Source organism: Ornithorhynchus anatinus, chromosome 4 (assembly GCF_004115215.2).
Source record: "Ornithorhynchus anatinus isolate Pmale09 chromosome 4, mOrnAna1.pri.v4, whole genome shotgun sequence".
NCBI classification, from domain to species: domain Eukaryota; kingdom Metazoa; phylum Chordata; class Mammalia; order Monotremata; family Ornithorhynchidae; genus Ornithorhynchus; species Ornithorhynchus anatinus.
This window is the reverse complement of record NC_041731.1, coordinates 8,500,091-8,522,719: the sequence shown is the minus strand read 5'-3', so window position 1 is coordinate 8,522,719 and position 22,629 is coordinate 8,500,091. Positions and strand designations below refer to the sequence as shown.

At 56.6% G+C, this 22,629-nt stretch overlaps 2 protein-coding genes and 1 long non-coding RNA gene across 5 annotated transcripts; 2 read left to right on the top strand and 1 right to left on the bottom strand.

Annotated features, from left to right (window-relative positions):
- Nucleotides 1–6,177: 6,177 nt before the first annotated feature.
- On the top strand, nucleotides 6,178–11,725 carry GRINA (glutamate ionotropic receptor NMDA type subunit associated protein 1). Its single transcript, XM_029063131.1, has 7 exons — nucleotides 6,178–6,278; nucleotides 8,306–8,669; nucleotides 9,705–9,817; nucleotides 9,909–10,109; nucleotides 10,255–10,383; nucleotides 10,561–10,704; nucleotides 10,912–11,725. The coding sequence occupies exons 2-7, from the start codon at nucleotides 8,333–8,335 to the stop codon at nucleotides 11,059–11,061; spliced, it is 1,074 nt and encodes a 357-aa protein (XP_028918964.1). The 5' UTR covers nucleotides 6,178–6,278; nucleotides 8,306–8,332; the 3' UTR covers nucleotides 11,062–11,725.
- Nucleotides 11,726–12,138: 413 nt separating this feature from the next.
- LOC114811198 lies at nucleotides 12,139–19,307 on the bottom strand. 2 transcript variants are annotated; one of them, XR_005659913.1, is made up of 3 exons: nucleotides 19,186–19,307; nucleotides 13,382–13,451; nucleotides 12,139–12,268 (listed from the first exon to the last, which is right to left on the bottom strand). It is a non-coding gene; the product is annotated as an uncharacterized LOC114811198 (long non-coding RNA). The 2 variants fall into 2 exon arrangements; XR_003758871.2 differs by lacking the exon at nucleotides 12,139–12,268 and adding an exon at nucleotides 12,548–12,796 and having other exon boundaries at nucleotides 19,186–19,275.
- Nucleotides 15,520–21,459, top strand: SPATC1 (spermatogenesis and centriole associated 1). 2 transcript variants are annotated; one of them, XM_029063128.2, is made up of 5 exons: nucleotides 15,520–15,804; nucleotides 16,401–16,637; nucleotides 17,951–18,319; nucleotides 19,170–19,309; nucleotides 19,828–21,459. In XM_029063128.2, exons 1-5 carry the CDS (start codon nucleotides 15,564–15,566, stop codon nucleotides 20,158–20,160), a joined length of 1,320 nt encoding a protein of 439 aa, XP_028918961.1. In that variant the 5' UTR covers nucleotides 15,520–15,563; the 3' UTR covers nucleotides 20,161–21,459. The 2 variants fall into 2 exon arrangements, with proteins under 2 accessions (XP_028918961.1, XP_028918962.1); XM_029063129.2 differs by lacking the exon at nucleotides 16,401–16,637 and having other exon boundaries at nucleotides 15,521–15,804.
- Nucleotides 21,460–22,629: the final 1,170 nt, after the last annotated feature.

Here is a 22,629-nt window from a genome sequence, read left to right as displayed (position 1 = left end):
AGGTTGATAGGCAACCACTGGAGGTTTTCGAGGAGGGGAGTGACCTGTCCAGAGCGTTTCTGTAGAGAGATGATCCGGGCAGCGGATCGAAGTATGGACTGGAGCGGGGAGAGACAGATGGATGGTGGTCTTCCCCGGCCCCTGCCCCGACCAGGCCCTGGTGCAGCTGCCCATCCCGCTGGTGGACACGGGTAAGGGGTGTCTTTGGCGGGGCAGGCGGGAAGGAGGAGGGAGAGGCGTTCGCGGTATAGGAGTGGGGCCTTCCTGGATGGGAGATCAGACAGGAGGCCGACACGATAGTCCAGTCGGGATATTACGAGAGATCGATCCTTGCGATGACCTGTACCCCATCCTAGTTCCCCTCGACCTCTCAGCGGCCTTCGACGCTGTGGATCACCCCCTGCCCCCGGGAACATTTCCAAACCTCGGCTTCGCTGACACCCTCCTCTGGGGTTTTCTCCTCCTATCTCTCCGGGGGCTCGTTCTCACCTCCCACACATTATCTCTGGGCGTCCTTCAAGGCTCCGTTCTGGGTCCCCTTCTATTTTCCACCTACACCCACTCCCTCGGAGAACTCATTTGCTCCCACGGCTCCGACTACCATCTCTAGGCAGATGATTCCCAAATCTACATCTCCTAGCCTAGATCTCTCTCCTTTTCTGCAATCTCACGCCAGTCTCGCCTTTCCTTTCCTCCTATCGCCTTTCCCTCACTGATCTTAGACTTGATTGAGAATTTTCCAGGGGTCAAAGTGACACAAATCAATGATCCCCAACTTCAAGCTTCCCTTTTCCTAGAACTTCCCTTCTGAAATTCCTCCAACCCCATCCACCCCGGCCCTCAGTACGGTGCCTGGCACGTAGTAAGCGCTTAACAAATACCATAATTACCATCTATGTAATTATTCCAGGAACTTAATATAGTGCCCTGCACACAGAAAAGCCTCCATTGATACCATTGATTGGTTGATTATATTGGGTAGATCCAACGCTACAGTACCATCAGACCCAGTCCTTGTCCCCCGGTCCAAAAGGGAGGGAGATTTTTAAGCCCCATTTTATAAATAAGGGAACTGAGGCACAGGAAAGTCAAGTGACTTGCCCCAGGTCACCCAGCCGGTTTGCGGCAAAAACAGGATTAGAACCCAGGTCTCCCCCCGACCCCATGCCCCTTCCCCCCCCCAGCACTGTGCTCACTTGTATATATTATTTATTACCCTATTTATTTTGTTAATGAGGGGCACATTCCTTTGATTCTATTTCTCTTGATGATGTTGTCTTGTTTTTGTTCTGTTCTGTTTGGCTTTGCTGTCCGTCTTCCCCGTTTAGACCGTGAGCCCGTCAGTGGGCAGGGATTCTGCCTCTGTTGCCGAAATGTCCATTCCAAGTGCTTAGTACAGTGCTCTGCACATAGTAAGTGCTCAATAAATACTATTGAATGAATGACTGCCAGTCCTATGTTCTTTTCCATCATGCAACTCTGCTTCTCAGAAATTCTGTGAGTACCGAGAGGCAAGGAAGCAAAAGTGAAACTACCTCCTGTTGTTGCAACAAGATACGAGAAGCAGTATGGCATAGTAGATAAAGTCCAGGCCTGGGAGTCTAAAGGCCATGGGTTCTAATCTCAGCTCCTTCTCTTGCCTACTGGGTGACCTTGGACAAGTACTTCACTTCTCTGTGCCTCAGTTACCTCATCTATAAAATGGGGATTGAGGCTGTGAGCCCCACGTGGGATGGGGACTGCGTCCAACCCGATTTGCTTATATCCACCCCAGGGCTTAGTACAGTGCCTGGCACATAGTAAGCGCTTAACAAATACCATTATTATCATTATTGATAAACATGACAGCACAAGGGTCACCTTTGTGAGTGCACAGGTGACTGGGGCTGTGGGTTCCACATTGGCTTTTTCGGCTCATGAATGGGTGAATTGAACTGCCAGTGACGTCTTCTTCAAGATCGAAAGTCTAAATACGATTGAGTGAATGAATGAAAGATATGTATCGTGAATGAAAGATATGTATCGTGAAAGATATATGTATCGTGGCCACTTCTGAAATCCCTCTATCTGACCACAGTCTCCTCACCTGCCTTCTGTCCCACACACCTCCTCCTGCAAATCTGTCCTACTTCCCCCGCAGAGACTGCCAATCTTTCGACCCCATCCAATTTTCTTGAGGCCCCTTCAGTCTCCCTACCCAAGCTACCTTTCTTTGATGCACAAATCGACGACCTCGACGCTACCCAACTCAATTCACTCACTTCCCTATTCCTTCGGTGATCTTCTACCACTAACCCATAGCCCTGGATCACCTCCCCAGCCCGCTTCCTTCGATCCAGGGCACGAGCCGCAAGAGCGCTGCCGGGGGAAATCCAGTTATCGAGCTGACCTCGTTCACCTCATCCCTGCCTGTTTTAACTCTGCCCTCTCCTCCGCCTGGTAACATGATTTCTCCCTCCCTATTGACTCCCACGCTCTCGCCAGTTGTTTCAGACATTTCATTCCCTCCTCAAAACCTCCGTCCTCCTGCCTCCCCCATCTTTTGTCCTTAATGACCTGGCCACGTAACTGGGTCCCCTTCTAGTTTCCATCTCCTCTTCCCTGGAGAACTCATTCATTCCCGAGGCTTCCGCTCCCATCTCTATGTGGATGATTCCCAAATCTACATCTCCAGCCCCGATCTCTCTCCTTCTCTGTTGTCTCATATTTCCCCCTGCCTTCAGGACACCTCTACTCGGATGTCCCACCGACACCTCAGACTTAAGATATCCAAAACAGAGCCCCTCCTATTCCCACACAAACCCTGTCCCCCCCATCACTGTAGTCGGCACCACCACCCTCCCTGTCTCACAAGCCTGTAACTTTGGCCTTATCCTCGCCTCATCTCTGTCATTCAACCCCCATATTCAAACTGTTATCAGATCCTGTCGGTTCAACATTTACTGCATCGCTCGACTCTGCCCTTTCCTCTCCGTCCAAACTGCTATCCCGCCTTGATTACCGCATCGGCCTCCTCGCTGACCTCCCGGCCTCCTTTCTCTCCCCTTTTCTGTCCATACTTCACTCTTCTCCCCTGATCCTTTGTCATCCCGGCTCCGCCACTTGTCTGCTGTTTGACTTTGGGCAACTCACTTCATTTCTCTGTGCCTCGGTTAAGAGGAGATTGAGACTGTGAGCCCCGTGTGGGACGGGGACCGGGTCCAACTTAGTTGGCTGATATCCACCCCGGCGCATAGTACAGTGCCTGGCACATAGTAAGCACTTAACGAATACCTTCATTATTATTTCTATAAAACCACTCGGTCCTCGTTTCCCCACTCCTCAAGAATCTCCAGTAGTTGCCCATCTACCTCCGCATCGAACGGAAACTCCTTACCGTAGCCTTTAAAGCACTCAATCACCTTTTCCTCTCCTACCTTACCTTCCTGATTTCCTACTAACACTTACGGTATTTGTAATAAGAAACATTACTACTAATAATTATGGTATTATGGTACAACAACCTAGCCTGCGCATTTCACTTCTCTGATGCCAACCTGCCCACCGTACCTAACTAGATCTCTCTCACTGATGACCCCTCACCCCCGTCCTGCCTCTAGCCTGGAACGCCCTCCCTCTTCATATCCGACAGGTGATCACTCTCCCTACCTTCAAAGCCCTATTAAAAGCACGTCTCCTCCAAGAAGGCTTCCTGGACTAGGCCCTCATTTCCTCTCCTCCCCCTCCCTTCTGCGTCAAACCTGCACATAGTAATAAACATAATAATAAACATAATTGTGGTGCTTGCTAGATGCTTACTATGTACCAGGGTAGTAAGAGCGGGAGTGGATACAAGTAAATCCGGAGGGTCACAGGCCCTGTCCCGCTCAGAGCCTCAATCCCCATTTTACAGATGAGGTCGCTGAGGCACAGAGAAGTCAAGTGACTTGCCCAAGGGCACACAGCAGACAAGGGGTGGAGCCGGAATTACATTTGGATTTGTGTCCTTTATTCACCCCTCCCTCAGTACTGTAGCACTAATGTCCCTATGTGTAATTTATATATTCATATCAAGAAGCAGGATGGCCCAGTGGATAGAGCACAGGCCTGGGAGTCAGAAGGTCATGGGTTCCAATCCCAGTTCTGCCACTTGTCTGCTGGGGGACACTTTATTTCTCTGCGCCTCAGTTCCTGATTACCCTGTATCTACCTCAGCGCTCACAACAGTGCTCGGCACATAGTAAGCTCTTAACAAATACCAACATTATTGTTGTTATCATTAAATACGAGAAGCAGCGTGACTCAGTGGAAAGAGCCCGGGTTTGGGAGTCGGAGGTCGTGGGTTCCAATCCCGGCTCCGCCACCTGTCAGCCGTGTGACTTTGGGCAAGTCATTTCACTTCTCTGTGCCTCAGTTACTTCATCTGTAAAATGGAGATTAACTAACTGTGAGCCTCACATGGGACAACCCGTTGACCCTGTATCTACCCCAGCGCTTGGAACAGTGCTCTGCACATAGTAAGCGCTTAACAAATACCAACGTTATTATTATTCTCTGGACCTCGGTTCCCTCATCCGTAAGATGGGGATGAAGACCGTGAGCCCCACGTGGGGCAACCCGATGACCTTGTATCTCCCCCGGCGCTTAGAACAGTGCTTGGCGCATAGTAAGCGTTTAACAAATGCTATCATTTTCTTTTTTTTGAGAAGCAGCGTGGCTTAGTGGCAAGAGCCCGGGTTTGGGAGCCAGAGGTCACGGGTTCTAATCCCGGCTCCGCCACTTGACACTGTGTGACTTCGGGCGAGTCACTTGACTTCTCTGGGCCCCACTGCCCTCATCCGTAAAATGGGGATGAAGACTGTGAGCCCCAAGGGGGACAATCTGACGACCTTGTATCTTCTCCAGCGCTCGGCACCTAGTAAGCGCTTACTTGAGGGCCTTGTATCTCCCCCAGCGCTCAGAACACTGCACGGCACATCGATTTGTCCACTCCAAGCGCTTAGTCCAGTGCTCTGCACTGGGGAAGCAGCGAGGCTCAGTGGAAAGAGCCCGGGCTTCGGAGTCAGAGGTCATGGGTTCGATTCCCGGCTCTGCCACTCGTCAGCTGTGTGACTGTGGGCCAGTCACTTCACTTCTCTGTGCCTCGGTGACCTCATCTGTAAAACGGGGATTAACTGTGAGCCTCACGTGGGACAACCGCAGCGTGGCTCAGTGGAAAGAGCACGGGCTCAGGAGTCAGAGGTCATGGGTTCGAGTCCTGCCTCCGCCACTAGTCAGCTGTGTGACTTTGGGCAAGTCACTTGACTTCTCTGTGCCTCAGTCACCTCAACGGTAAAATGGGGATGAAGACTGTGAGCCTCACATGGGACAACCTGATTCCCCTGTGTCTACCCCGGCGCGTAGAACAGTGCTCGGCACATAGGAAGCGCTTAACAAGTACCAACATTATTACCCTGTATCTCCCCCAGCGCTTAGAACAGTGCTCTGCACGTAGTAAGCGCTTAACAAAATACCAACATCATCATAGTAAGCGTTCACCAATTACTATTGAATGACTAGTAAGTGCTTAACCAACACCAACATTATTATCATTATTATCGCTGGGGAAGCAGCGTGGCTCAGTGGAAAGAGCCTGGGCTTCGGAGTCAGAGGTCACGAGTTCGACTCCGCCGCTTGTCAGCTGGGTGACTGGGGGCGAGTCACTTCACTGGGCCTCAGTTCCCTCACCTGTAAAACGGGGATTAACCGGGAGCCTCACGCGGCCCAACCTGATTCCCCTGTATCTACCCCAAACTAGTCAGCGCTTAACAAATACCAACATTATCATTCTGATTTTTATTAAATACGACCGACTGGAAGGGGGGAGGGAGCAGGGATCGCCCCTGCTGCCGAATTGCGCAGCGGGAGCGCTCAGTACAGCGCCGGGGCGCTCAAAGGGTAGGACCGAGGGTAGGCCACAGTGGCGAGTGAAGGATTCTGGGAAAGGGGGGAGGAGGTGCAGCCGGTGCGGGGGGGGGGGGAGAGGGAGGGGTGGGTGTGACGTCACCAACGGCCGGGAAAGAGGCCCGGCCACGCCCCTCCGGACAGGCCACGCCCACCAGGAGGAGGCGACCTATGGGAGGCGAGGCCACGCCCCCCAAGAGGGCGGGCTATAAAGGCGAGGCCACGCCCCCTCCCGCTCTTCCCCTCCCCCCTCCCCCCTCCCCGCCCGCCGCCCCCTCGGTCACACGGTCCCGGCTGCGTCTCTCGGGAGGGCGGACCGGAGCGGAGCGGACCGGCCCCCGCACCGGACCCCGCAGGTCAGTCCTCCCCCCCCCCCCCGCCCCCCGCAGCCCACGGGGCACCGGCCCGTTGCTCCGCCGCCTCCCGGGCCCGGATGAGCCGTGCTGCGGTGGACGGGACCGGCCCGGGCCTTCCTGCGGTGGACCGGGCTAGGCCGGACCGGGCCTCGCTGCGGCTGTCCGGGCCCGTCCCGGCCTCTCCTGCCTCTCCCCGCAGCAGGCCGCGGTCCAGCGGTCGATCGGGGGAGGGGAAGGCTCCTTCATCGGGGCTGGGGGAGACACCCCCCCCTTTTCTTGGAGAGACCCCCCGGGGCCGGGAGAGGCCCCCCCTTGGCTCGGGGAGACCCCCTCCTGGAGCTGGGACAGCCCCCCCCCCTTCTTGGGGCTGGGGGACACCCCCCCTCTGTCTTGGGGAGACCCCCCCAGTTTGGGGGAGACCCCCCCCCCCCGAAGCCGGGAGACCCGATCAGACATCCCAACCCGCTCCCACTGTATCGGGGCCGAAAATAGCCCTGGTGGCCCCATCCCATCCTCCCCCCGCCCCCCGCTCCTGCCCCTTCCCCTTTTCCCCAGGGCTCAGTGGGAAGCAGCCGGGTGGGAGGGATGGAGGGATGTGGGAGGGATTATCCCTGGATTTTCTGAGCCTCTTCACCTCCCATCAACGCGGGGATGCTAAGGCCCCGGCGGCCCAGGCCCCTCTGGTGATGGGTGATGTCACGGTTTACCGTTGCCACGGTTTACCGTTGCATCGTCCTCTCCCCAGCGCTTAGTACAGCGCCCTGCACACAGTAGGCGCTCGATGAATACGATTGAATGAGTGACGAATGGGTCGGAGAGGGAGCCGGTACGTGGCGTCGGTCCGCCCGTCCGGTGACCGTACCGAGAACCGAGCTCAGGCCGGAAATCCAAAAATCCGATGGGACGGGATGGGTCCCGATGCACAGATTGATTTAACGCAGAGGCCGAAGCCTAGGTGTCCTCCCGGCGGGGACGGACCATGGAGAGGTCATCCTAAGCCCGACTGACCAGATCGATCTCCGTTCTTTCCTTAAAGCTCTCCGAGGGTAGATCGTACTCGTGTTTTTCACGCCGATGGAATGTTCTTCCTTTTACCTGACCAGAATCTCCCCTGCTGCTAACCTAAGTCCATTTCCTCCTGTTTGGTCCTCGGTGGACAGAGAGACCAACTGCCTTTTCCAGGTTCAGGCCCCCTAATTCGTTTCCATTCCTTCCCGTAATCTCCTTATTCCTCTCTAGCTTCTCACCGATTTCTTCCTAAATTAAAAGAAATTAGCGGCGTGGCCTAGTGGATAGAGCACAGACCTGGGAGTCAGAAGGACCCGAGTTCTAATCCCAGCTCCTTCACTTGTCTGCTGTGTGACCTTGGGCAGGTCGCTTCATTTCTCTGTGCCTCAGTTACCCTCATCTATAAGATGGGGATTAAGACTGTGAGCCCTGTGTGGGGCAGGGACTGTATCCGACCCGATTTGCTGGTACCTACCTCAGTCCTTAGAACAGTGTCTGGCACATAGTAAGTGTATACTATTATCATTATTATTATTATATTATTATTATTATTATTATCATCATACAATTCCGAGTGGTAACGAAGACCGGTTCCAGGACTCTAATGAGGATCTTGGCGGTGCAAAGTGGTAAAATCATATTTGAAAGAACATGAGAGAGAAATGTAGAGATTGTAAAGATTACTTCCCCTTCCTGTAAATTGCTTGGGTACTGATTCTGTTGTGTTTCCCCAGGGCTCAGTACAGAGCTCTCTGCATAGAGTAGGTGCTCAGTAAGTACCACCGATTGGTTGATAAGCAGATGGAGTAGATGAATCCGGATGAGCGGAGTGAGAGGTCAGGGAGAACGGGTCCACGTCGTTCCCTCCCCTCTCCCCGCCCCATAACAGAGTTCCTGGATATAAGGGAAGCGTCTGGGGATGGGGTCAGGGGGAGATGGTGGAAATAGGGTGGGGGGCATCGGAAGAAGGGAGGGACCCGGACCCGGGGAGTCTGAACACTGGATCCTTCTCCTTACAGCTGCAGCTGCCGCATCCAGTCGGGATCATGTCCCACGAGAAGAGCTTCCTGGTGTCCGGGGACGGCTATCCTCCCCCAAACCCTGGCTTTCCTGGTGCTCCCCAGCCCCCGGTACCCCCCTACGCCCAACCCCCCTACCCAGTGGCTCCCTATCCCCAGCCCACCTTCCAACCTGGCCCTTATGGCCAGCCAGGTTATCCCCAGGGTCCTCCCGGTCCTTACCCCCAGGGAGGTTACCCACAGGGACCGTACCCCCAAGGCCCCTATCCCCAGGGAGGATACCCCCAAGGTCCGTATCCACAGGGCCCCTTCCCTCCTAATCCTTATGGACAACCTCAGGCCTTCGACCCCCAGGACCCTGACTGTAAGTAATGGGAAAAGTTGTCGGGGGTGGGTGGTCGGGGGGGGGGGGGGGGGGGGGTCCTGGAAAGTGTGGTTCCGGAAACCGGAAGACCTGGGTTTTGGTCCCAGCTCTGCATCTGTCCTCTCAGCGGCCTTGGGCAAGTTACTTAACCGCTGTCTGCCTCAGTTTCTCCATCTGCACAATGGCGATGATAACACCTGTCCTTCCCTGTTCGACACACGGGTGATGGGAAGACAAAATTGAGATCGATAATGTGAAAGCGCTCTGGGAAGAGGAGGACAAAATAGCATCCGGGGAAGGGGCGAAGGGACGGCTAGAGAGGCCGAACGCCACGGAGGGAAGGGCGCCTGGGGGAGGGGAACCAGCCCGGATGACACCAGCCCGGAGTCGCAGCCCTCGACCTGCCCGCCGTGGCCCTGCCCTGGCGTCGACTTCCTTCTCCCCTGCAGCCACGCAGTTCCTCATCCACCGGCTTCCCGCATCTCTGGGCCCTGTCCGTTCCGCCTCCCCCGCCGCACCCCCGCCACCCCCAACCTCCCTTTCCATTTCCCAACCCCCCGCCTGCCTCCAGCCTCTCCCCCAACCCCCCGTCATGTGCCCCTTTCTCTGGGCAGCCTGCCTCGGTCGGTCCGACGCCAAGTCGGGCTCCTACTCGGAGGGAGAGGAGAATGAGTATATTCATTGGCGCCGGCCCCTGTGCCCAGGGCCTCGGCTGAATTTTACATCGGCCGGGAGGTGGAGGGTTGGGATCGCCCCAGGCTCAGCATCTCTGCCTGAACCCTTTGGGCCTGGTTCATCCTTGAGCTGGGACGTGGAATCGCGGGAACGGGCGGGGGGGACTCGAGGGAGTGTCGGCGGCTTAGGACTCGAGGCCGCAAATTCCTCATGGGCAGGGAAGACGTCCACCGACTGTTATATTGCACTCTCCCAAGCGCTCAGTACAGCGGTCTGCACCCTGGAAGTGCTCAATAAATACCACGGATTGATTGAGGGGCTCTGGCTCTAACCTCTCTGCCCCAATCGTCAATCCCCCAGCCCCCATTCACGGGAACTACCACGAGGATGCCCCGCCTTCCTACTACGACAACCAGGACTTCCCCCCGACCAACTGGGATGACAAGAGCGTGCGCCGCGCCTTCATCCGCAAGGTGAGGGCCGCCGAAGGGGCCCGCGCCCCGCGGCCGGAGGAGGGCCGGCCCCGGGGGCGACCCCTCCGCCGACCCTCCGATCCCCCCACAGGTCTTCCTGGTGTTGACCCTGCAGCTGTCCGTCACCTTCTCCTTTGTAGCCATTTTCACTTTTGTGGACGGGGTCAAGGGCTTTGTCCAACGGAACGTCTGGGCGTATTACGTCTCCTACGCCATCTTCTTCGTGTCCCTCATCGTGCTCAGCTGCTGCGGGGATTTCCGCCGTAAGCACCCCTGGAACCTCATCGCCCTGGTAAGCGCCCTCCCCCCCCAGGTCCTGACCGTCTTCCCCCAGGAAGCTCCGGGGGTGGCTGGGGCCGTCGGGCGCCAGTGTGGGACGGAGGGAGGCGGCCGGAGCCGTTGGTCTGACCGGCGCCTCCCGCTTCTCCCCCCTCCAGTCGATCTTGACCGTCAGCCTGTCGTACATGGTGGGCATGATCGCCAGCTTCTATAACACGGACGCCGTCATCATGGCCGTGGGCATCACCACTACCGTCTGCTTCACCGTCGTCATCTTCTCCATGCAGGTGACGGGCCTCCCCCAACCCTTGCCCGGTCCGCGACACCCGAGGCCCGGGGCGGGGGAGGGAGGGTGGGAAGGGAAGGGAAGGGTCTCAGCGAAGCGGGCACCCCCGGGAGCCGCGGGTGGCGGGGGAGGAGGAGAGTTCCCCGCGGCCCGCTGACCCCGGGATGCCCGTGGGCAGACGCGCTATGACTTCACGTCCTGCATGGGCGTGCTGCTGGTGAGCATGGTGGTCCTGCTGGTCTTCTCCATCCTCTGCATCTTCATCCGTAACCGCATCCTGGAGATCGTCTACGCCTCTCTGGGGGCCCTGCTCTTCACCTGTGTGAGTCAGCGGGGGCGGGCCGGGGAAGGGGGCGGGACCGGGGAGGAGAGGGAAATGGGGGCCGGCAGCGGGCTTGGCGTGGGCAGCGGGCTTGGCGTGGCGGCGGCCTGGGCGGGCGGGGGGGCCCGTGGGATGGGCCGGCGGCCCCCCGGGGCCGACTGGAGGTTTCGTTTCTCCTTCCCCCGCCTCGTGAACGGGGGCTCCCAGTTCCTGGCTGTGGACACCCAGATGTTGCTCGGGAACAAGCAGCTGTCGCTGAGCCCCGAGGAGTACGTGTTCGCCGCCCTAAACCTGTACACGGACATCATCAACATCTTCCTCTACATCCTGGCCATCATCGGCCGGGCCAAGGAGTGACTCCTGCCCCCTGCCCTAGCTACTGGCAGCTGAGCCGAGGAGGGACGACCTCCCTCTCTTTCCTCTCCCCCTCCCCAGCCCGCTCCTCAGTCTGGGTTGCTGCTGTTTGTGTCTGCACGGCCTGGCCCGGCCCCTCCCCCCGGGGAGTTCGCAGGGGGGCGGGGAGGGGTCTGTCTCTCACTCCCCCCGCCTTGCCTGGGTTCCCAGGGCTCCCACCCCGTGTATATATTTGTGCATATTTATGTTTCTATCGAGGCTCTCGTTCCCCTCCTCCACCCTTGCACGGTCCTTCCGGGCCTCCGTGGGAGCGGGTTCCCTGGTCCCCACAGAGCGAGCCCTGCCCGCCCCCTCCCACCCCCACCCCCACCTCGTGCTGCATGGTTCCTACACCTCCCCACCCCCTGCAGCCTTGCCTGCCCCAGGGACAGGGCAGAGGGGGCAGCTCGGACCACGAATGATGATCCGGGGCCCGGGCCCGCGCTCCCCTTCTCCACCCGGCCCAAAGCCAGAGCTTCCCGCGACCCCAGGCTGCTGGGCCCCAGGGGCGGCAGCTTCTCTCCCCTTCCCCTCCCTGACCGTGGCCCAGGGGAGAAGGAGCTGGAGTGGGAGGGTGTGGGGGTGGCTGGCCTCTGTGCTGCCTTTAATAAAGCTCCTGTAGATGTGAGTGCTCTCTCTCGCTCTCTCTCTGTGTCTCTCTGTCTCCCCACAACTGTCCAGCCTGGGAGCCTGATTTTTTTGGTTGGTTTTTGGGTTTTTCCATCTGAGGCCGAGACGTGGCCGTGGCGTCGTAGCTCTGCGGCCCTCCATCCCGGGGCTTGCCCTCCCTCCAGCTCCGGGGTCCTGTTTGCTCTAGGACCTCTCCCGTCTCCTGATGAGGTCTCCTGACGAGGTCTCCGAGAGCTTGAGTCGGCAGCGCGAGGGACCCGCGGCTCGTGAGCCCCCGGGGCCGGCTGATCCCCCGGAGCTGGTCCCCCCCTGCCGGGGATACTCGCCTGAAGAGACACAGAAGCAGAGTCAGGTGCTGGAAGGAGCAGAGCGGCTGGAGTTGGGGCCATTTAATCCAGGAAACCCTCTTGATTCATTCGATCGTATTTATTGAGCGCCGACTGTGTGCAGGGCACTGTCCTAAGAGCTTGGAGAGTACATGGCTCTTTAACCCAAGAAGGCGGAGCTGGCGGTCAAGAAGTGAGATGGGATCCAGGCGTGACTGAGGAGGGAGAGGTGGGATTGGTGGCGGAAGCTGGAGAGGATTCCCGCCCCGCCCCCCCCCCCCCCCCCCCCCGGGGCAGGACCAGGGGAGGAAAAGGGCCCGGGTGGAGGACCGTGGCTGGGAAACGGAGAGGAAGGGGTCAGTCTGGGAGATACTGCAGAAGAAACCGGCAGAATTTGAGGACAGACTGGACAGGGCAGGGAGCAAAGGAGGAAGGAATCAGGTCACTTTTTAATATAAGAGCGGGGGAGGAGAAGGGTAGGGACTGGTGCCACCAAGAGGAGATGCTGAGCTTTATTAATTTTCATGAAACCCAAGCGTGGGAGATGGAGGCTGTAGGGGAAGGACAGATGGGTCGGGGGAGAGGGAGGGATGTATGAGGTGGGGGGTGAGGGAAGCGAGCTCCAGGGGAGAGGGTAGATTAGACTCCAGAGGTGGGATTGGCCCCGCCAGGTGAGGGGATGAGGGTTAGGGTGAAGGTGAGGGTGATCCAGCCCGCGGATGAGGGTGGAGGGCAGCTGGATCCTGGAAAAGGAGAACAGTAGGGTGGTTGGCGAGGACAGGAAGGCTGCAGGAGAATGGGGGTGGCGAATGAGTTTCTTTAGGGATTCCGGGCCTGGAAAGGGAAGCACCGTGACCTAGTATATAAAGCACGGGCCCGGGAGCCAGAGGACCCGGCTTCTAATTTCAGTTCTGCCACTTACCTGCTGTGTAACTCGGGCAGGTCACTTAATTTCTCTGTACCTCAGTTGTTTTCTCAACTCCAAAATGGGGATTCAGTACCTCTTCTCTCACCTACATAGGCCGTGAGCCACGTCTGGGACAGGGCTATGTCCAACCAGATTAACCTGTATCTACTGTAGAGTTTAGAAGAATGCTTGACATAAAATAATAAGGGTACTTGTTAAGCCCTTACTATGTGTCAAGCACTGTCCTAAGCGCTGGGGTAGAGACAAGCTAATCAAGTATAAGTGCTTAACAAATACCATTAAAAAAACTGCTGAGGAAGGGATGTTTATCCTCACACCCCACTTCTCCCTCTTTCAATCCTCTTCCTCTCCCCAGCCTAAGGAAATCAGTTGCGGCCTGGTTCTCAACAAATCTACCTACCATTCCTTTGGCCGGGGGAACCACTCGGCAGAGGTGACGAGGTAGAAATGGACAGTCCGCCTTGGGGCAGCTGAGAGAGAGAGAAAGGAAGAAAAAAAGAGAGATATGGTTGACATGGGAAGAATAGAATAGCCAAGGGGGTGGGTGGAGGGACACAGCTCAAACTGTCCATCTTTGCCTCAACCCAATCCCCACTTCCTCTTTCCCCACTCCTTGCCCTTCCCTCTCTGCCAGCCTGCGGGCTGGTCATTGCGCTGAACAATGGTGCAGGGTTCTGCCCCAGAATTTGGGCCAGAACCAACCTAACCTGGAATTTCCCTGGCAAAGGAGCTGTCCTGGGCCATTCCCAGAACAAAGCTCTAGGGAGAAGAGGGGTGGGGGGGATTATGGGGAGCAGGGTTTTGATTCACAGTTGCTTGAGCTTGCTTATTCGAGCCCAGTGTCATAAACTGAAAATCAGAATCCCTCACCCCACCCCAAGCAAGCCCAGGGAGGGGGTCCACTCTCCCCACTCCACAAAAGTGACTTCTGGCCCCACAGGCACCCTCCCTTCAGCGGCACTAATTAGTTGCCGCCCAGTTGGGCCGTGCGACGAGCTCTTAGCCCGAGGAGGGAGAGAGCCCTGATTACAACTCCGTGCCCAGCCCTGCGAGAAGCAGCATGCCCTAGTGGATAGAGCACAAGCCTGAGAGTCAGAAAACCTGGGTTCGCATCCCCGCTCCCCCACTGCTGGGTGACATTGGACGGATCGCTTCTCTGAGACTCAGTTTCCTCATAGAGTGAGGTTGGACTACCTGTTGGCCAGCCCCTTTGACAGTAAACCCCATGCGAGACAGAGACAGGACGTCCGACTGCATCGCAGCCACACCCAATGCTTAGCATATCCCACTTGACAAGTGCCGTAATTATTGGTTACTAGCACAGCCTGGAGAAGTGAGAAGTGGAAGAGAAGATCCAGCCGGGATCTAGACTGTGAGCTCAGTGGGGGAGGAGATGTGTCAAATTATTGGTATATTGTACTTTCCCAAGTGCTTAGTACAGCCTTTTGTACACAGTGAGTGCTCAATAATTGACTGATAAATGAATGAGAACAGTCTTATCCTCACCCATCCTTTGGGGCAGTTAAGACCTAAAACCAGGCACAATATCCTGGGAGAAGAAGGGGCTGGCTACTAGACCACAGACACCCTTCTCCCCCACCCCCAGAAACCCTAACTTTCCACCCACCCCCTTCCTCCCCCTTCCCACCAACACACCCCACATTAGAGGTTTCTCACTGTAAAGTTTCCTGGAATCAGCATCCGACCCTTCAGTCTCCAGCCTTCCCCTCTGCCCTCCCCTCCTCCCTACTTTCATTTCTCCCTAGCTTTACTCTTTACCCTTCCCGTTGCAGCAGCTCTTAGAAGAGTGGGTCCAAAAGCCTAGATCCTGAAGTCCGGGAGGAGGCAGGAGACTGGGGGTGGTTGTGAGAACAAAGCCCTCACTGTGGAAGAGGAAATCCCGCCGGCGGCAGTGACCCTGAAAACTGGGCTTTAGGAAGGGGTTGAGTGTCCAGGATCCAGGAGACCGTGGAGGGGCTGCAGCTCCGTTGAAATAAGGGGGGGCCGGGAGCAGCAATCGGGGGAGACAAAGTCCGGAGGTCGTGGCAAGGTCAGGGAATTGAAGAGAGGATGAAAGGGTCTCGGACTCTGAAGATAATAATAATAATAATTGGGGAATTTAAGTGCTTACTACGTGCCTGGCACAGTACCAAGCCATGGGATGGAAACAAACCGGTTGGCTACAGTCCCTGTCCCAGGTGGGGCTCCCAGTCTCAGTCCCCATTTTACAGATGAGATAACCGAGGCCCAGTGAAGTGAAGTGATTTCCCCAAGGTCACACGGCAGAAAAGTGGCAGGGCGGGGGGTCAGCACCCGTGACCTTCTGACTCCCAGGCCCTTGCTCTATCCGCCACGCCAAGGTGGGACGTGGGATCCAGAGGGACCTGGAGATCCAGATAAGGGGAGAGGGCTTCCGGGGACCTCACCCTTCCGAGGGGGTAGCCTCTGACCTCACAATGCCCCGGGGCTTCCGAGCGTGATCACTGCCGCTCCTCAGTTCCATCTGCCCAGCCCGGGCCTGAGGCCCTGGCCCACTGGGCCGCTGCCCCTCGCCCCCACCCGCCCACCCACCACCCGGGAGCATGTCCCTGCTGACCAACTACGAGGGCCTTCGGCAGCAGATCGAGCGGCTGGTGCGGGAGAATGAAGAGCTCAAGAAGCTGGTGCGGCTCATCCGGGAGAACCAGGAGCTCCGCTCCACGCTCCGGAGCCAGGGCACCGTGCTCACCTCCGGGGCCGGGGTCGGGTTCAGCAGGCTCAGCGAGGCAGCCGGCCCGGCTCCCCCGGCCTCCGGCCGCAGGAACGTCGAATTCAGGGACAAAGGTAAAGCGGGGAGGGATGCTCGATCAGTCAGTCATATGTAGCGGATAAGAGCGCGTGCCTGGGAGTCAGAAGGTCGTGGGTTCTAATTCCCGCTCCACCACTTATCTGCCGTGTGACCTCGGGCAAGTCACTTAACCTCTCTTTGCCTGTCACCTCATCTGTAAAATGGTGATAAAGACCGTGAGCCCTAAGTGGGACAACCCGATTAGCTTAGCTTTTATCTTCCCCAGTTCTTAGAACAGTGATTGGCAGATAGTAAGTGCACAACAAAAAACATAATTATTAATTATTATTATTTATTGAGTGCTTGCCGTGTGCAGGGCCCTGACCTAAGCGCTTGGGAGAGTGCAACAGGACGATAAAGGGGCACATTACCTGCCCATGACGAGCTTACGGTATAGGGGGGAGACAGACGTTAATATAAAATAGACGCAGATATCGGGTGACGAGACGTTAATATAATCCAGATATTAGGTGACCCGGCTTGAAAGGGGCTCCTTGCTGCTTCTCCTCGTCCTTCCCCTTCCCTCCTCATCCCTCCTTCCCCTTCCCCACCCAACTGGGAGCTCCTTTCAGTGGCTCCTCTCCGGGCCCAGGCAATTTCCTGCCGCTGTCGGCTGCTCCTGTGTCGGACCCGGCGGTGGAGAACTCGGCGCTGACCTCGCTTCACCTGCCAGCGTCCAACAGGAGCCACCTGAGCAGTCTGCTGGCCAGCCCCACTGGGACGGACCCCGGACAGGCCCGACTCACCCCCTCCGGGACCCGCAGAGAGTCGAGCCCCGGGGCCGCCGCTGCCGCCTCCCCCATAGGGAGTGGGGGGCGGACGGGAACAGGTGACCGGGGAGTGGGGAGGTGGGCGCCTGTCGAAGGATGCAGGGGAACAGGTGGCAGGAGGAACAGGTGTCGTGGGAGGGCGGGAACAGGTGTCGAAGGGTACAGGGGAACAGGTGGCAGGGGGTGGGGGCCGGGGCGGGGTCCAGGGAGAGATGGAGACCCCAGGGGGGAGAGGGGCGATGGATGGTCATCTGGTGGAGGGGATACAGCAGTCTTCAAATTGGAAGGCGCAACTCGAAAACAGTAGAGGGTAACCCCTGAGCCCAGGATGGGGGTCTGGATGGGGTGGACGACAAGACTGCTAACCGGCTGGGGAAACTCTGAACTCAATTCTTCCTTGCTGATGGCCTATGCATTTGTTTGCTTCAAATAGAGATGTCCGTGAGATCATGTCCCTCCTCAGGATGGCCCAAAATATAAAAGTCTTTCTCAGTGTAATATGACTCTTAATGGAGTCTCTTTTTTCTTTTTGGCCGGGGAGGGGGAGAGCAGGGGGGTGGATCCCAGAACTTCTCAGCAAATCACAGACCTTCCTGTGGAACGGTTTTCCTCTGTCGTGAGCCCCAGGTGGGACGTGGAGTTTGTCCAACCCGATTAGCTTGTATCTATCCCAGAGCTTAGTACAGTGCCTGGCACATGGTAAGTGCTTAACGAATACCATAAATAAAAAATTGGACCTAGGGTCCAGAGCCTTAGGACCCCCTCCGGATCCCCCAGGAACCCCAAAGTCACTTATTTAAATTCCTAACCTTAGCACATAAAGAGAGAGTTTTATCTTAAATGAATAAACGGAGGAGTATAGAGCTCAGACTAATTAACTGGGCAGATGTCAGGACGGTAAGAGGCTTAATCTCAATCCAGCGCCCTTACAAACCACAGCTCCGTTCTGTTCATCACCCCAGACGCTCAGTCACCCGTGGGCTGACCAGTTCCGGAGGTTCCTCTCTGAAGACCCTTTCAGCACCCCCATCCCCAGGGAAATCTAAGATTTTTACCCTCCCAGGAACTAGATAACTCATCTGAAGAGAATCCAGCCTCACCCTGGATCTGGTGTGGAGGAGGAAAGGGTGGGGAAGGGAAGGAGGAGGAAAGGGTGGGGAAGGGAAGGAGGAGGAAAGGGTGGGGAAGGGAAGGAGGAGAGGGAGGGAAGGGGGAAGGGAAGACCTAGTGGAAAGTTCCATCCTCGTCCCATCCAGTTTCTTGTACTGACCTCATTCTTTCCCCCCTCAATTCCTTTTCTCTCTCTTCCCCAAACTCGCTCTCCCCTGCCGCTGTGCTCCGTGACTCCTTTTCCCTTCCCAATGGCTAACAGCTTCGGGCTCCAAGCCATCCGTGGCCTGGGACACCTCTCTGGAAGCGGAGTCTTTCAACGCCGCCTTCCTGGGCTCCCCAGTCCTGACTTCCACACCTGTTGGTGGCTCTGCCATCCTGGCTCCCACCCCCGCCCCCATCTCCGGCTCCCTCTCAGGCCTCCCCTACGCATCCTTGGATGGTTCCCGGCCCCATTCCCAATCCCAGGCTCAGGCTCCTGCCCAGTCCCAAGGCCAACTCGAAGCCCACAGTGACCTCCAGGGTGCCGCTGCCCCATCGCATACGGCGGATATCTCACGAAAGAGCTTCCTGGAGATGGAAAGAAAGATGGCGCACAGGAGGTCCAGCAAGTTTCAGGATCCCTCCAAAGGTCAGACCTCTTTCCTCCCCCCACCACCTCCTTCTCTCCGGGCCATCCTGCCTCCCTCAACCCCCTCAGGTGCCCGGCAGGGATCTTTAATCGGGGAAAGGAGCACCTCTGCCCTCACCGTTTGGCCCTGGAGGTCCAGAGCCTGGTTCAGATGGGGACCCGTTTGATCCAGACTCCCCTAGGAGCGCCCCGATTGGCAGGGAAGATCAACATCTGCAACGAGAAGCAGCGTAGTCTAGTGGATAGAGCACGGGCCTGGGAGTCAGAAGGACCTGGGTTCTAGTTCCGGCTCCACCGCCTGACTGCTGTGTGGCCTTGGGCAAGTCATTTCACTACTCTGTGCTTCATTTCCCTCATCCGTAAAATGAAGATTAAAACCGTGAGTCCCGGGTGGGACTCGGACCGTGTCCAGCCTGATTAACTTATATCTACCCCAGCGCTTAGTACAGTGCTTGGCACATAGGAAACGCTTGAGACCGTAAAAAAAAAAATTCCAGTAGTGGCGATCCTGGAGATGTCAGTCAGTGCTCAGGCCCCCATCGGTGAATCTGGGGGTCTGGTTCAGTTTGGGATCTCAGACCAAGGATGACCCAGATCAGGAACTTCTCCCCCCGACGTGGACTACTTTGGGCTGAACCATCCCAGGGAGGGAGAGAGGGAGGACACTGAAACTTTTCCAGCTTCCTCCCTTCTCCTATTTCTTATCTTTCTAATTTCCTGCCCCTTTCAGCTTCTCCCGGTCACTGACCAACTTGTCCCTTCGTCCCCATTGCCCCTTGTCCTGGTAATGACCATTGACTCACCCCTCGCTCTGGCATTGACCAGCCCTGCCCCCACACCCCTTCTCCAGACTCAAAGCAGCTGACCTGGGAGCGGCTGGTGGGGGAAATTGCCTTCCAGCTGGACCGACGCATCCTCTCCAGCATCTTCCCCGAGCGGGTGCGGCTCTACGGTTTCACCGTCTCCAACGTCCCTGAGAAGATCATCCAGGTCTGACCCCAACCCTCGCCTCGGAATTCTGCCTCCCGCCCCGCCCCAGCCTCTAACAGTGCCAAGATCATCCAGTTGGGACTCTGACTTTGGGCTCCAGGAAATACCCCACCCCCCCGGTTAATGTTTAGCTAGTTCCAATCCACTGGGTATGGAATGCATGGGGACTCCCCGAGGGAAGCCGTTCCTGTGGAGACTAGGTGGGGACAATCCAGTTTGCCCAGTGACTCCTGGGAAGGTGGGGCCGGTTCAGGCACCCTTCCCAACCCCAGTTGGGCCCAGTTAACAGTTCCGGTTGCCTGACCAAACTCGAGCCCCAAACCCATAGAATGAGGGTGTAAGCCCCCGGGGAGGGAAACCCAGAATCCAGCCATTTCCCGGATGCCCTGTCTGGGGTAGAATCAGATCCTCTCTAAAATACAAGGAGGGAAACGGCCAAGAAACCTTTTCCCACCTCCAAGTTTCCACTCCCCCAAAGCCCAGCCAGGCCGCCTGACTCCACCTTCCCCTGCACTCAGGCCTCCTTGAACCCCGTCACGCGCAAGCTGGACGAGGAGCAGTGCCAGGTTCTGACCCAGCGCTACGTGAGCGTCATGAACCGGCTGCACGGCCTCGGCTACGACAGCAAGATGCACCCGGCCCTGACCGAGCAACTGGTCAACACCTACGGCATCCTGCGGGAGCGGCCCGAGCTGACGGCCTCCGACAGCGGGGCGTACAACAGCATGGACTTCCTGAAGCGTGTCGTGGTGGAGACGGTCCCTCCCGGCCTGCTGACCGACGCCCTGCTGCTCCTCTCCTGCCTCAGCCAGCTCTCCCAGGACGACGGCAAGCCCATGTTCATCTGGTGATGCGCCCCGACTTCCGGCGTGGTCTCTGAGGACCCTTTTTGAGGCCCCGGGAAGCTAATCCTCAGCCACTGACCCATGGGGACCACCGACTAGGCACCGCCCTTGGGGCCCTCCCAACCCACCTGGAGGGGCCAATAAACGATCGCTCTCACAGGGCTGGGAGTCCAGGCTCCTGGCTCTTTCCTGGCTCTGCCCTAGTCTTGCAGTGGATTCAGTCCTCACTGCCAGGTCCAAAACAGCAACCCCCGTCCCAGCCGCCACTTTTTTTTTTTAAAGTCGGAAAAATCCATATCCTACATTTAAGAGTGACATCATTTATGAGGTCCGCATAAATATCAAGGGGGTGGAGAGGGCCCAAGCAGAGTAACTGGACCGGGCCCGTGCCTAAGCATCTTTGATGGACAATACGATGGGCAAAGGGGAGCTCAGAACACGGAGAAGAGAAGCTGACGCAAATGCCCGCTCCGCTCCACCCGCAACCTCCGTCCCACCCTCTGTGCCGCTCCCGGCTGAGCCGTACGTTCAGCAGTAAGAGAGAACGAAAAGCCGACCGCAGGAGGGAGAGTTGCACCTCCCCGTCAGAGAAAGGGTGAGGGGATCCTAGCTCGCACGGCGGGACAAGATTGGATTTTTGCTCCCGTACCACTTATTTCCTAGAAGAGCTTCTGCAGAGAGAGGTTGGTGTTGGCGCGGCAGTTCCTCAAGATGGGGCAGGAGCTACCCGGGGTCACAATATCCCGAGGATATTGCCACACTGCAGGAGAAGGGAGAGGGGACGGCTGGGAGGGTGGAAGGGGCCGTGAGGACTACCTAGGGGATTGGGGGCAGATGCCAGGGGCCTGGCATCCCGGCACTCAACTGGGTTCCATTCTTCCCAAGCGGCCACTTCATGCCCCTGGCTTCTCTTTGTGAACTTTCCCCGCAGAAGACTATAGAAGCTGAAATAAACCCCCTTCCCCAGACCCCGAGGATTCTGCTAGGCCTGTGGGAACCAGAGAGCACTCGCCTCCAGCCCATTTCTTCGCCGCTCCTCCCCCAATACTCGGTTGTCCTTGGGCCTCAAGGAGAGACAGAGACGTGAAGAGAAAGATGGAAGGAAACTGGAAGGGGGGAAGGCTGTGGACCAATAGAACAGTTAATGCTACACCTCTGAGAAAGGAGTGTGTATGGGTGTGTGTATATGGGAAGAGGGCGATACCCCCTGCCTTTTCCGCCACCAGATGGGAAGCTCCCTATCCTAACCGTGACCCTATTACATCAGCAAGTGGTAGAAATAAAAACAGAAACAGAAACCAGTAACGAGCTGCTCTGCCTCTAGATGAAATGTGTGAGGAGGAGAGGTAGAGGAAGAATGTGTGTGTGTGTTTCATTCATTAATTCATTCATTCGTATTTATTGAGAGCTTACTGTGTGCAAAGCACTGTACTAAGCGCTTGGGAGTGAACAAGATGACAAAAAAGACACATTCCTGCCCATAATGACCTCACAGATTAGAGGGGGAGACAGACCTTAATATAAATGAGTAAATAAATAAATTACGGGTCTATAGATACATGCCGTGGAGATGGGAGGCAGGATGAATAAAGGAGCAAGTAAGAGCGGCGCAGAAGGGAGCGGGAGAAGTGGCCTAGTCAGGGAAGGCTTCTTGGAGGAGATGTGCCTTCAATAAGACTTTGAAGTGGGGGAGAGCAATGATCTGTCTGATATGAGGAGGAAGGGCATTCCAGGCAAAAGATAGGATGCGGGCTAGAGGTTGGCGGTGAGATCGACGAGATGGAGGTACAGTGAGAAGGTTGGCATTAGAGGAACGAAGGGTGTGGACTGGGTTGGAGTAGGAGAGTAGTGAGTTGAGGTAGGAAGGGACAAGGTGATGAAGTATTTTAAAGCCTATGATGAAGAGTTTCTGTCTGACCGTTTGCCTCTGTGATGCAGCTCAGGGCCCACCTCAGTGGTTTGTGTTTTTTTAATTCATTCATTCATTCAGTCGTATTTATTGAGCGCTTACCGTGTGCAGAGCACTGTACTAAGGGCCTGGAAAGTAGAATTCAGCAACAGAGGCAGTCCCTGCCCACAGTGGCCTCACAGTCTAGAAGGGGGGAGACAGACATCAAAACAAGTCAACGGGCATCAATAACATCAATATAAATAAATAGAATCATAGATCTATATATACACATCAGAACAAGTAAAACGGGCATTAATAAAAATAGAATTATAGGTATGTACATAAATAGACAAGTGCTGTGGGGCGGGAGGGGTAGAGCAAAGGGAGCGAGTCGGGGTGATGGTGGGGAGGGGGAGCCGGGGAAAAGGAGGGGTTAGTCTGGGAAGGCCTCCTGGAGGAGGTCAGTCTTCAGTAGGCCTTCGAAGGGGGGAAGTGTGATTGTTTGGCGGATTGATTAAATGGGATTCTTTAAGCATTTGGCAGGTTGGATACAGTCCCCGTCCCATGTGGGGCTCACACAGCCT

Coding starts and splice junctions, on each gene's coding strand:
- GRINA (XM_029063131.1), top strand. CDS start 8,333: ATGTCCCACGAGAAGAGCTTCCTGGTGTCCGGGGACGGCTATCCTCCC. Junction 9,818..9,908: donor GCCGCGCCTTCATCCGCAAG/GTGAGGGCCGCC, acceptor ATCCCCCCACAG/GTCTTCCTGGTGTTGACCCT. Junction 10,110..10,254: donor CCTGGAACCTCATCGCCCTG/GTAAGCGCCCTC, acceptor TCCCCCCTCCAG/TCGATCTTGACCGTCAGCCT.
- SPATC1 (XM_029063128.2), top strand. CDS start 15,564: ATGTCCCTGCTGACCAACTACGAGGGCCTTCGGCAGCAGATCGAGCGG. Junction 15,805..16,400: donor CGTCGAATTCAGGGACAAAG/GTAAAGCGGGGA, acceptor CTCCGGGCCCAG/GCAATTTCCTGCCGCTGTCG. Junction 16,638..17,950: donor TGGGGGGCGGACGGGAACAG/GTGACCGGGGAG, acceptor AATGGCTAACAG/CTTCGGGCTCCAAGCCATCC.